Source organism: Octopus sinensis, linkage group LG8 (genome assembly GCF_006345805.1).
Source record: "Octopus sinensis linkage group LG8, ASM634580v1, whole genome shotgun sequence".
Lineage (NCBI taxonomy): Eukaryota > Metazoa > Mollusca > Cephalopoda > Octopoda > Octopodidae > Octopus > Octopus sinensis.
In genome coordinates, this window is record NC_043004.1 from 105,118,750 (window position 1) to 105,132,469 (window position 13,720).

Here is a 13,720-nt window from a genome sequence, read left to right on the forward strand (position 1 = left end):
TTGTGTGCCACCAGAACGAGGGCCAGTCAGGCGGTACTGGCATCGAACATGCTTGAATGGTGCTTTTTACATGCTACAAGCATGGGAGCTAATCAGGCAGTACTGGCATCAACCATGCTCAAATGGTGCTTTCTACGTGCTACCAGCATAGGTACCAATCAGGTGGTACTGTCATCAGCCATAACAACGACTTCTGTACATATTAATATTGACAATATAGTAAGGATACAAACCAGTTGTACATATTTTGCCAATAAACTTTACGTCAATGACATGAGCTAATCCTACCACATTTAGGAGCCTAAGCCAATATGGAAGCTTCTATGATATCACCTGATTTGCCAGAAACAGAAGCTAAATTTACTTCAAATCACACCCCACCATTTTAAGTACATTAAATTACAATAAATGATTGTTTAGTCATGGCTGGAACATCTTTTGTCATAGATCAACTTGATCAGAGTTTGCCAGGAATAAACAACAATATTCATTTAGGCGTAGGAGTGGCTGTGTGGTAAGTAACTTCTTTATGAACTACATGGTTCTGGGTTCAGTCCCACTGCGTGGCACCTTGGGCAAGTGTCTTCTACTATAGCCTCGGGCCGACCAAAGCCTTGCGAGTAGATTTGGTAGATGGAAACTGAAAGAAGCCCGTCGTGTGTATATATATATATATATATATACATATATATATATATATATGTACGTGTGTGTATATGTTTGTTCCTCCAACATCGGTTGACAACCGATGCTGGCGTGCTTACATCCCCGTAACTTAGCAGTTTGGCAAGAGACCAATAGAATAAGTACTAGGCTTACAACGAATAAGTCCTGTGGTCGATTTGCTCGACTAAAGGCGGTGCTCCAGCATGGCCAAAGTCAAATGACTGAAACAAGCAAAAGAGTAAAGAGTTACCAAGCAAATAAAATTCTTCAGTGTATAACAGAATATGGAATCTAACCACAAACACATAGCAATAATATGACTTACTGGGCAGAGTCATGACTGTGTTTAAGACCAATATCTTATGGATAGAATCTTAAAAACTGAGAACTGTGGAAACTTCAATGCTGGTGTCCTGTGACTGGCACTTGTGCAGGTGGCACATAAAAAGCACCCTTCGAACATTGAGTGATAAGCTGTACTTGAGAAGACCTGTCAAACCAAGTAAAACCATAGTTATGGCCAATGCCAGTTCTGCGTAAGTGGCACCTGCACTGATGGCACATAAAAAACACCCTTTGAACTTTGGGCCTCATGGAGGCAGTGACAAGTGATTGAGACTTTTGGCAATTTACTGTACTTGAGAAGACTTATCAAGCCAAATGAGATTGCAGTCAGGGCCGATGCCAGTGTTGTAGCTGGCACCTGTGCCGGTGGCATGTAAAAAGCACCCACAACACTCTTAGAGTGGTTGGCATTAGGAAGGGCAGCCAGCTGTAGAAACCATGTCAAATCAGACTGAAACCTCATGCAGATTCCCAACTTACCAGTTTTCAGTCAAACAGACCGACCCATGCCAGCATGGAAAACGAACATCAAATGACGATGATATATATATATATATATATATATGTGTGTGTGTGTGTATGTTTCTTAGCTAACAGATTTTTTAGACAATTGCCTACTCCCATAGTTTTGACCCCTTCCTTCTTTTCTATTACCGACCATTTTATTTCCTCTTACATATGTTTATCTATTTTGTTTTTTCACTCCATTCTTCCGGCTTCACCACTCATTTTAAATTACATCTCTGGCAAGTTAACTTGGGATTCCTTAATGACAATGTAATCTTCATTTAACTAAGTTATCTTTGGCCTGATGAGTAGCTAATTATTACTTCTGAGGGTCTGTTAGCTAGGAAACATATGAAGCCCAGGTTTTACCAGCTCCATTCCATCAATCAGAATTTTTATTCGCATTCATAACAACCAATTGTGAATTATAAAAAGAACTTTTTTCAGTTTATTGAGCTTTGATATGGGAAAAGCCCATAAACTTCCACGCCAATAAACAATTATTGTGCCTGAGAGTTGTTTTTTATACCCACCTTAGATTACTCAAACCTTACTAACTTCCTACTCTTAGATCCATGGGTCTTACAATTACATATTGTTTTATATATCTTTTAGTGATGTATATTGTGATATCTATTCTGTTGAGTTGCACAAACCCTTGACACTTTCACCATTGCAAATACAGTGAATCAGTAATCGATTGTTTAAAATACATGACATATAATGAATAAATGAATACTCAGTCATTATTTAGAGATAGCAATCTCAAAAAAAAAAAGAAAGAAAGAAAGAAAGAAAAAAGAACATTACCATTTTGGAGCTGTACTTGCCAAGCAAAAGATTTGATTTGAGATCTTATGCTGAAACTAAAATGATTGTAGCATGGAAGACAAAAATGTGTCATTCAAAAACACACAAAAACCATTAACTTCACTTAAATATTATTATTTGGTGTTAAAATTTTCGTTGCACAAATTGCAACCTGATCAGACATGATTCTACTGCATCTCACCTTGACACCAAATAATGTTTAACCCTTTAGTATTTAAACTAACCTGTTTTATGTCCCAACTGGTCAGATCTAACCCCTTGCACCTATCCTACAATGTCATTCTAAAAATAAACAATTACATCATTGAAATATCTAAGGTACGAGATAATGCACGATTAATTGAAAACAATGTGAATAAATAAGGATTAATTTTGACAAAGTAATCTGAATGTTAAAGAGTTAAACCTTTATCATTTAAACTGGTCATATCCGGTAAAAATTTTCTACCTGTTTTATGTTCAAACTGGCCAGGTTTGGCCTTAACAGTTACCTCATCAAAATCTCATATCTATAAGGTAATGCATGATTAATTCAAAACAATGTGAAAAAATAAGCATTACTTTTGCAAGAATAATGTGAATGCTAGGGTTCAGAGAAGCTACTAGTCTTTGAGTGTTTTTGATTGGCTAACATTACAATTTATCAACTGAAATATCTCTTTTTAAAAAATGTGTAAAGCAATAGAGAAGATATTTACCCATTCTGAATTGATGCTCTGAAACCGTTTGAGTTGGCTACATGGAAGGTGAAGATGAAAAGCATGAAATGGAAGGCTGATAAACCAAAACAAATTCGATAGACAGCTTTGAAACCTGTCAACTGGTGGCAGTCCTCACCGAGGCTTAAATAGAGCAGGTTTCGTTAAACCAAGGGACCTGTGAAATAAACAAGGGTTTTCATTATCATTATTGAATATCAGTTACTGACCTTCAAAATTCAAGTGCAATTTACAGAGTACTGTTCACACATCTGGGTTGGTATGGCTATTAAAAAACTCACTGATCAGTACTCTATATTATCTAATTAATATCTCTATGTTCTTTGTTCTCGGTCTCTTCTATCACCACTACAATAATCTCTGAACTAGCAAGCTATATTCAACTCTATTGAGGCCTCCCTCTATTGGCAAACCATACAGCATATTAGTATAGCACTAGTGAAACAAGTGTAAATACTATGTAATTTTTGATGATATAATAAAAAAAATTTATAAATGAATCTTCAGTTTTATTCAGCTATTCAATATAATTCAATATATACATATATATAAAAAATATATCAGGTTACTTGTGATTGCTATTGGTAACAGGTAAACCAGTACAACCTGTTGAATGGTTGGGTCATCATCATCATAATCATCTCCCTCATCATCATTTAATATCTATTGTCATGGCAACATTATCAAGCCTGCTTGGTAAGGACAATGATTTTGGATAACCATCAGAATGAAAAATCAAGACCAGTCAAAAAGCAGGTGAACCCAGTGGAGTCAATGACCGTCCAGTAATGCATACACATATACATTAAGTGTGTGTGTGTGTGGTTAGCTGCATGTTTACATTTCATTCAAATGAAGTATAGAAGAAAATAAGCAATCTTCATCTGCACAGATTGGTTGGTGGCAACTGGCCAGTGAGGGCAACTGGTGCAGGTAGTAACATACTTGTATGCAGGATTAGAAGCCATGGTGCAGAGCAAACATCTGGAATGATGTTTTACAGCCTGAACACACCTCAAATTAGATAAATAAGCAAGGTCTTGAGATAACCTTCAGCCATTTTAGCAATCCCTGCATTTTCATACAAGTCCAGCTATCTTGACTTTATCTTATCAGTGGACATATTGTGTGAGAATGCAGCTCTTTCTCACAATTAAAAAAAAAACCCATTGCACAAGTCAAGCACTTTCCTAGGCCTCACCATGTTTGATGAGCAAACTATCAATCAGAATGATCGGCAGAGCTTTGGACAAAATGCCTTGCAGTTCTTCAGTGGCATCTCTGTACATTGTGAACTAGAATCCTACTGAAGCTGACTTTCCTTTTTTAATCTTTCAGAAGGTTTGATAAAATAAGAACCAGTTAAATACATTCAAATGCTCTCACTTCCCCAGATGTATGGTCTCATGCTTTCAATCAGAAATCAATGTTAACATTTATAATTATATATGAGTACACGTATACACACACACACACACACACACACACACATACACACACGCACACACACACACATTATCAATAAAGATTTGCTTGGTTTTTGATATTGATTGTTTTGTGTTTATTTATATTCATCTTCCTTCACTTATGAACTTATTCATTTTGCAAACCACTTCAGCAAAGGGCATCTTCTGTTTAGTGGAGAAAATGGCATTAATGAAAGGAAAATCACAAACTAAAATGTAGAAGACATTGAGGACAAATATGAAGATGACATTTAGAATGTCAAAAGATATTAAAACTGTGACAAAAATGAATTGGAAAGGAAACGAAGTAGGAAGGGGCTGGTAAATCTTTATCTAGTCAAATATTTTCTCAGCTGATCAAGTAAAGTACTGAATGTTTAAAGTACTGGACTCTTGCCCTAAGTCACATAAGTTCAAACTTTGTTATAGGCATTGGGTCATGTCTTTTGACTGATGTACATTCACTTGACTCATTTAAGTCTAATGAATACAAAATGTAATGCTTTTTATCAGGTTTGTTAATGCTCTACGTATTTGTGGCTGATGGTGCATAACAATCTAGAAACAAATGCATCCCGTAATCCAATGCGTTTTCATACATGTTGTCTAAGATGAGAAATTTCTCCTGAGGCCATTTCCACAGTGAAAGGTTTTCCCATATCCAAGTACGCACAAATGTGTTGAATATTATTGTACAAGTATCATCATCATCATCATCATCATTTAGCATCCGCTTTCCATGCTAGCATGGGTTGGACGGTTCAACTGGGGTCTGGGAAGCCAGAAGGCTGCATCAGGCCCAGTCTGATCTGATGCCCTTCCTAATGCCAACCACTCTATGAGTGTAGTGGGTGCTTTTTACGTGCCACCCGCACAGGTGCCAGACATAAAAAAAAAATGTAATTTTATGCTTTGCTTTGAGGTATGAGGGTACACCAAGAGTTGTCCCTTGTTACTTTCTCAGGGTCCATGAAGAACAGGAAAGGGGTACTGAGTGCAGCTCTGTAAGCTAAATGAGAAATTCTCATCAGTTATACAATACTTCAACTGCATAGAAGAGAGCTGAAAGGTTCCAATTAACAATTATTGATTGACCCAGAAAATACTTTGAGATTACAAAGAGAAAAAGAAAAGAAATGAAAAAGTAAGTTTTCCATACTACTTTGTTTTATATCTAGTTTTTTTTCAGCAAGGACATTACATCATCATCATAGTTTTAATGTTCATTTTTCTATGCTTGCAGAACTTGGGTGAAGTTTAATAAGGCAGATTTCTACAGCTGCATGCCCTTCCTGTCACCAACCCTTACCTGTTGCCAAGCAAGGTGATATTTTCCTAAGGCCAGACATGTTTTCACAGAATATTGGAAACATGACATTCATTCATAACAACCATGTGCTGTTAAGACAAAGAAACACACACACACACACACACACATGCAACAAGCTTCCACAATTTCCATCAACCAAATCCACTCAGACTTTGATTGACCTGAGGCTATAGTAGAAGACATTTGCTCAAAGTGCCATGCAGTGGGACTGAACCTGAAACCATGTGGTTGCGAAGTAAACTTCTTAGCCACACAGCCACATCTGCACCTATACATATAATTGTAAAATTCTTGTGTGATGAACAATTTGTGTCAATGTCTAAATCTATAGGTATACAAAAACTGCACTAACATAAAAAAAGTGGGTGTAAGAAAGAAAATAAATCAGTAAAGAAACATTGCAAGTATTAATAATTGAAGGAAGGAGTTAGTATAATGAGTTGGAAATTAGTGTAATGAGTAGGACTAATTAGATAACATATGGAAATGTTACTTTAACTCTTTAAACATTTAAGCCAATTATATCTGGCCAGATCCAGCCTCTCACACCTACCCTACAATGTCATTCTAAAAGTAAACAATCACATCATTGATATCTCAAAGCAACAAGATAATCTAGGATTAATTCAAAGCCAAACATTTCACAGAGAAACCTGAATGCTAAACGGTTAGTACTTACTTTTTTCACAACCTCATCTTGAACTTGAGGGAAGAGCATTAAACAGGCAATAAGGATTATAAAAAAGAAATACAAGGTGTACATAATACGGGTACTGGTCGATTCATTGATGGGGTGGCAACAGCGACAGCAAAACCCACAGGAAGCTGTTCCGAAGCAACAAGAAAGCTGGAAACGGAAACAAAAAGAAATAATAAATAAAAAGAATCGATGACACAAACCACACAGTAAATACTTTATGTTAAGGACACCATTGTCAAAATTCTAAGAAGGTCAGATTTTCTATGGCCTGAAGCCCTTCACCTCATCAACACTTACCAATTTCTAAGCCAGGCAATACCCCCTTACCCCCCACCCCCTCCATGATTAGACATGTTTGTATGGAATATTGGAAATGAATGACACTGCTTCTTTGACTCTGACACAACTATCACACAACGTCAGGACAAGGTGACACACAAGTATGTGTACACACTCTCTAGCTTTCTCTCTCTCTCTCTCACGCAACTTTGGTTGTTTGGGAAGCAAACATCTTAACCACACAGCCACATCTACTCTTGTATATATTACAATATATATATCTACATGTATCAATTACGCTCTTGCGTGTATACCTAGGCCATACAATAACATAGTAAAACAATTACTGAATTTGATACATTTTAATAAGGTAAAATGTGAACAAAAACTATTACAGTCTCTGCTCTATAACAGTTAATATATTTACACATTTTTCTTTTGATTATTGGCAATATTTTATTAAAGGTTATTTGTGTGTCTGAGCAGCAAGTTCAAGTTGTTATGATAGTTAATTTTTTTTTCTTCCAAATAACATGAAGTGCCTTAAAGCAAACTTCAAGTCATCATTGTTTAATGTCCTCCTTCCATGCTGGCATGGGTTGGACGGTTTGACAGGAGCCAGCCAGGCAGAAGCCCGCAGCATACTTCTGTGTCTGTTTTGGTAAGGTTTTTATGGTTGGATGCCCTTCCTAACACCAACCACCATACAGAGTGGGCTGAGTGCTTTTTATGTGGCACCAGCACAGGCAAGATCAGTTTTGGCATGGTTTTTACATCTAGATGCCCTTCCAAACGCCAACCATTTTACAGTGTGGACTGGATGCTTTTTACATGGCACCAGAACTGGTAGGGTCATCAAGTAACTTTGCAAGATAAATAGTCTTTGAGAGGGGAGGGGGCATTGGAGGAGGTGATTTTGTGTCAGATGATGAATGGTTAGAGTGTGACAGAGAGACAGAAACAGGTGTCTTGCTGTAGAAGAGGTATATGGTTAAAGGGTGCCTAAAAATGAAAAGTTTTAAAACTGAACATGATGATACGGTGAGGTTAGGGCTGCAGGGGCAGGGGTAAAAGGTAAGCATAGTACATGATTAGCAGTAGTTTGGGTCATTGGGGGAGTGGGTTGAAAGAATGTAATATGTGGGTAGAGAGCACACAACATGGCACTTCCTAACCTCAGTTTCACTGAAGAGGGCAAGGCTTCTCAGGAACTTCATATCACTAGACATCTTAGTCTATAGTCACCTCTTCTGTGATGTTCAACATCTTGAGACTGGCCCTCACTACTTCATTCCACATCTTCATGGGTTTCCCTCTTCCACAAGTTTTATTTCATTTAAGTGATCAGCACTTCTTTATAGAACTATCTTCATCCATATGCATCACAGGACTAAACGATTGCAGTCTTCTCTCTTGCATGCTACACCTGAATTCCTCTTATGCCTAACTTTAGTCTCTACACGTTTCCCCTTCATTGTACATGCAGAGTCATACTAGCTTCAATTCTTTCCAGTGTTCACACATCCTCTGCATTCAGGGCTTATGTCTCACTACCATATAACATACTTGTTCATACACAAACACCATACAATCTGCCTTCCACTGCATGAGAGACCTTTTGGTGCCGACAGAAAGAATAGCTCTCTGAACTTTCTCTATCCCATTCTTATTTTAGTAATCATACTTTCAAACCATTCTTCTCCACTGCTAACTTGGTCCCCTAGGTAACAGAAATTATCTACATCCTCTAGAGAGTCTCCTGGGTGTTTGAAAAAATCCAATTCCCATATGTTCAATAAGTTTATTGTTCTTGCACATCTAGAATGGCAAATGGTTTTATATCATGATTTTTTTTTTCACAACTACTACACTCAGAGCCTGTAAAAGCAAGCAATTTATAATGAAAGTTACATTTATGGTAACAGTAGCAGAGTCTAGATAGGAAAATATTTTGAAATTGCCAAATGGAATTCAAAAAATCTTCTGAAAGGAACTCCCATAACTGAAGTCACTGAAACATAGTAAAGAGGATGATAATAAAAATGTTGAATGAGGATGTTAGGGTGTGGCAGTATGAGAAACATTCCCAGCAAATTTAAAAGCACATCATATTTCATTCAACAATACCAAACCTCATATGATTTATACAGAACCAAATTTAATCCTAGAGGTGTCAAAGAAGAATGGAATCTATAGTTAAAATGTACTAAATCATGAATTTTTAATTCTGTTCTTTTACAGAGTTGTATGGTAACATGAAATACAAATGAACTGATTGAAGAGGTAAAAAAACAAAAAAAAAAAAAACCTATTTCAATACATACCACTAATAGCATAATATGCCAATAATATCAATAATCCTTTCTACTATAGGCATAAGGCCTGGAATTTTGAGGGAGGGGGCTAGTCGACTAAACTGACCCAAGTGTTTGACTGGTTCTCATTTTATTAAATCCTAAAGAATGAAAGGCAAAGTCAACCTCGAATGAATTTGAACTCAGTACGTGAAGATGCGTGAAATACTAAATATTTTGGCTGGTATGCTAACAATTCTACCAGCTCACTGCCTTAATAATATCAATAATATAAGTAGTGTTTTCTTAACATTGCAAGCCTGCATGGTGTATGACACACTTCCAAATGGAAATAATTCCAATAAAATTAGGAGCATGAATAAAGAAAAACCTTGAAATGAATATTTACAAGCAAATAGCATTAGATATAACACAGATACAAAATGCCAAAACTTACTTAAACGTAAAATATTTCAGTGCTTCTCAAAATTAATGGTTCCAAACACTGAGTTTATTTTTTGCTTTGTTTATTTGACAAATGTAGGCACAGGCATGGTTATGTGGTTAAAAAGCTCACTTTGCAACCATATGGTTTTGGATTCAGTCCCACTGTGCAGTACCTTGGGCAAATATGTTGCACTATAGCCTTGGGCCAACCAATGCCTTGTGAATGAATTTGGTAGACAGAAACTGTGTGGAAGCCTGTCATGTGTATGTAAGTGCACCCATGTGATTGTATTTGACCCTCACTACCACCACCTGTTCTTGAGCAAGACACTTTATTTCACTCAGTTGTAGAAATGAGTTGCAACATTACTGGTGCCAAATTGTATTGACATTTGCCTTTCCTTTGGATAGCACTGGTGGTATGGAGAGGAGGGCTAGTATGCATGGGTAATTGCTGGCCTTCCATAAACACACCTTCCCTGGACTAGTGCCTCAGAGGGTAGCTTTCTAGGTGCAATATTATGGTCATTCATGACCGAAGGGGGTCTTTACCCTTTTACCCTTTACCACCACTTAATATCTAGTGTTGATTTCTTTATGTCCCCATAACTTAGCAGTTCAGAAATAGAGACCAACAAAATAAAGCACCAGACTTAAAAGTAAGTACTGGGGTCAACCAGGTTCAACTAAACACTTCAAAGCAGTGCTCTAGTATGGCCACAGTCCAATGAGTGAAGCAAGTAAAAGACAAAAGATACATCATCATCATCATCATCGTTTAACGTCCGTTCTCCATGCTAGCATGGGTTGGACGGTTCGACCGGGGTCTGGGAAGCCAGAAGGCTGCACCAGGCTCCAGTCTTATCTGGCAATGTTTCTACAGCTGGATGCCCTTCCTAATGCCAACCACTCCGTGAGTGTAGTGGGTGCTTTTTACGTGCCACCTGCACAGGTGCCAGGCGAGGCTGGCAACATCCACGGTCGGATTGGTGTATTTTATGTGCCACCAGCACGGAAGCCAGTCGAGGTGGCGCTGGCATCGGCCACGAGTCGGATAGTGCTTTTTACGTACCACCAGTCCAGGGATCCTGGCTGGTTCAATTCGAATAATTAGTTCAGTACAAATATCATACATTAAATGAAACAATTATTATGGGACAAAGAAAGTATTGTATCAGTGAAGTTTCTATGCACATGTTTTCATTCCAGAAATTTAAATCGATTATATTACAGCATTGCAGAATACGTGCAGCTTGTGTGACAAAAATATTTCTTTCAGTCTCCAATTTCAACTCAACATTGCAGCTTATTTCTCGGTCACATGGTTCCAGGTTCAGTCCAACTGCTTGGCACTTTGGGCTAGTGTCTTCTACTATAATTCCAGGCTGAGCAAAAGCTTTGTTACAGGATTTGGCAGATGGAAATTGAAAGAACTAGAAACGAGTCCATTCAAATCCATCTCTACGATCGTTTCAAGGGATGTGTGAGGCAACATCTTTTGAAATAATCATAGAGATGGATTTGAATGAACTTTTTTTCTGGTTACCACTTTAACCTTTAGCTATATTTATATTATTTTAGTTTCATTGCCTTAAATTTTTAGTCGCTTTTCTTATGCATTAATCTAATCCAGATATTTTTTTTCATTCAACCTCACTCATATTACCCTTTTAGGTTTTATCACTGTTTATCCGTATATATGTGTGTATTTTATACTATTGGGTTTTACCATTGGATGCCCTGATGGTTTAATATATATTTATGTTCGATTTATCTCTGTGGAACTATTTCTAATAAATTATTTTTCAAAGAATTTCTTTTTTTTCTTTCAGTTTTCTGCTTGAACTTTCACAAAAATTCCTTTAATATTTTACATATATATACCGGTGGCATGTAAAAGCACCATCCGTTCGTGTCCATTGCCAGCCTCGCCTGGCCCCCGTGCCGGTGGCATGTAAAAGCACCACCCGTGCGTGACCGTTTGCCAGCTCTGTCTGGCACTTGTGCGGGTGACACGTAAAAAGCACCCACTACACTCACGGAGTGGTTGGTGTTAGGAAGGGCATCTAGCCGTAGAAACACTGCTACATCTGACTGGGCCTGATGAAGCCTTCCGGCTTCACAGACCCCAGTTGAACCGTCCAACCCATGCTAGCATGGAAAATGGACGCTAAATGATGATGATGATGATACACACACACACACACATCTGTTTTTGTGTATGACAACAGGTGTTGGTTTATTTACATCACTTAGGAGCTCAGCAAAAAAGACTGATAGAATAAGTTCCAAGTTTTTTAAAAATAAATACTGTGGTTGGTTGTTTTGACTAAATCCTTCAAGGCAATGCCCCAGCATGACTTCAGTCCAAAGACTGAAACAAGTAAAAGTTAAACAATAACAGTTGAGTGATGACTAAAGAAGTGATCAATCAACCAGGAGAACAATTGATGTTATTTAACGAGTGATAAAGCAGAGATTCAATCAAAGATGCTCTTTGTTCTGGTTATCCAATATCAGTCGGGACACAAGTCAACCAAGATTATGAATAACATTCTCAAGCATTTCTTATATACAGTTCCTCTTGGCTAAATATTAATTAAACATCATAACAACACATTACAAAGGATTTAAAGTTACATCACATTACTCTTATACCTTTTCTAACAGCAAATCAGGTATTTTGACAATGAGCTCAATCACGTAATTTGATCAGACCCATGTGATCAAATTTCATGTGAATGGAATTATCAGACAACCTAATCATGGATTTTATGCTGCATATAACTCCATGAAACAGTAACAAAAGGTGTGGTTAAACCTGGATTGTATGTTTGTTTAGCTTACAACTCAGTTTAATGAAATTGGACTTACTTTCTTTGATATGCAATAGTGATTGTTGTGTTGATCTATTAATAGTTCTCCTGACCTGTTCTTCTTAGATTGTCTAACAGTAACTCATACATGTTTTAGAAGATTGAGAGCCTCTTTCCCATTCCGCCAGCATCACAAGAATATGGTTAAATGAGCATTTAACCTACCGTTGGATAGACACTAAGAAACATTTTGTGAATGGCCTCCAAAGTCTCCTAACTTGACCATGTCTTCTTTCTGCTTATAAACAGGGACCCTGTTGAAGGCTTTCCCTATGTCAAGGAATACTGATTACAATGGCCTGCTTTTGCAGCTACCTCATGAGAAAGAAAGCATTTTTGCTGGCACAAAACTGAACTGCATTTTGTCCAGTCAAACTATCTCTAAATAAAGTTATACCTGTTTCTGTAGCTTTCATGACAAGGCCCAGTAATTTGGTATCTCAGTGATTTCCTCTCTTTAAGGCATCTCCCTCTATCCTTGTAACAGCTGACTATAGTGCTGTTACACCAGTCATTGAGTATGACAACCTGACTGACTGTAGGGTAACTAGGCTGTAACCTAAGCCAAGCCAACAGGTATTTTAAACATCTCAGCAGTGATTCCTGACAGTCCAGAAGCTTTCTCAGCCTTCATATTCTTAATTACATTGTCAATCATGCCAATGTCTACTAGAATGTTTGGTTCCTCTGCCGGGTTCATGTTCACAAGGATCTCTTTAGCCTCTGGCATTCTCTACATTTAATAATGTTTCATAGTAGCTCTTCCCTGTCTGTTTCACTTCAGAATCATTGAGTGCAAGAGTTTCATTACCCACTTATATACACTTCTCTCCCACAACATCTAGATTTCTTCTGCAATCTGGAAGAACTTCACGCCTCTGGTCCTCACACTTCAGAACATTAGCAAACCTCATATTTTCTGCTTCTCTCCTTGCTAAATATATTCGTCAGCTAACTTCTCACCAAGCTATCTGCTATAATTATCTGTTGCCTCTCTTCTTCCAACCTTTCCAAGCCTGTCTGTCTCACTGTTCCTCACCATGTGATCCTGTTTCAATGGAGCCTTGCACCAGCCAGATTTGAAATGTAGCCCTCAGCAGGTAGTCTCTTAGGGGACTTTTAGTTGTTCTCTATACTATACATTTTTATCTCCTTTCCCTTTCATCAAATGCTTCTCTTAAATTTCTGACAGTTCAATAACACTTCAAGCTCCCATTTTCAAACTGGTCTGAACCTTTGAGCCCTTCTAGCTCAAAGCCT

General features: G+C 37.6%; 1 protein-coding gene across 1 annotated transcript in view; it reads right to left on the minus strand.

The window, feature by feature from the left end:
- Positions 1–13,190, minus strand: part of LOC115215161 (serine incorporator 5-like) — a 42,174-nt gene extending 28,984 nt beyond the window's left edge. Inside the window, 5 exon segments of the mRNA XM_036505175.1 lie at positions 3,048–3,198; positions 3,201–3,225; positions 6,544–6,711; positions 8,556–8,661; positions 13,069–13,190. Coding sequence (XP_036361068.1) covers positions 3,048–3,198; positions 3,201–3,225; positions 6,544–6,711; positions 8,556–8,661; positions 13,069–13,190 — 572 coding nt within the window.
- Between the last annotated feature and the right edge of the window lie 530 nt (positions 13,191–13,720).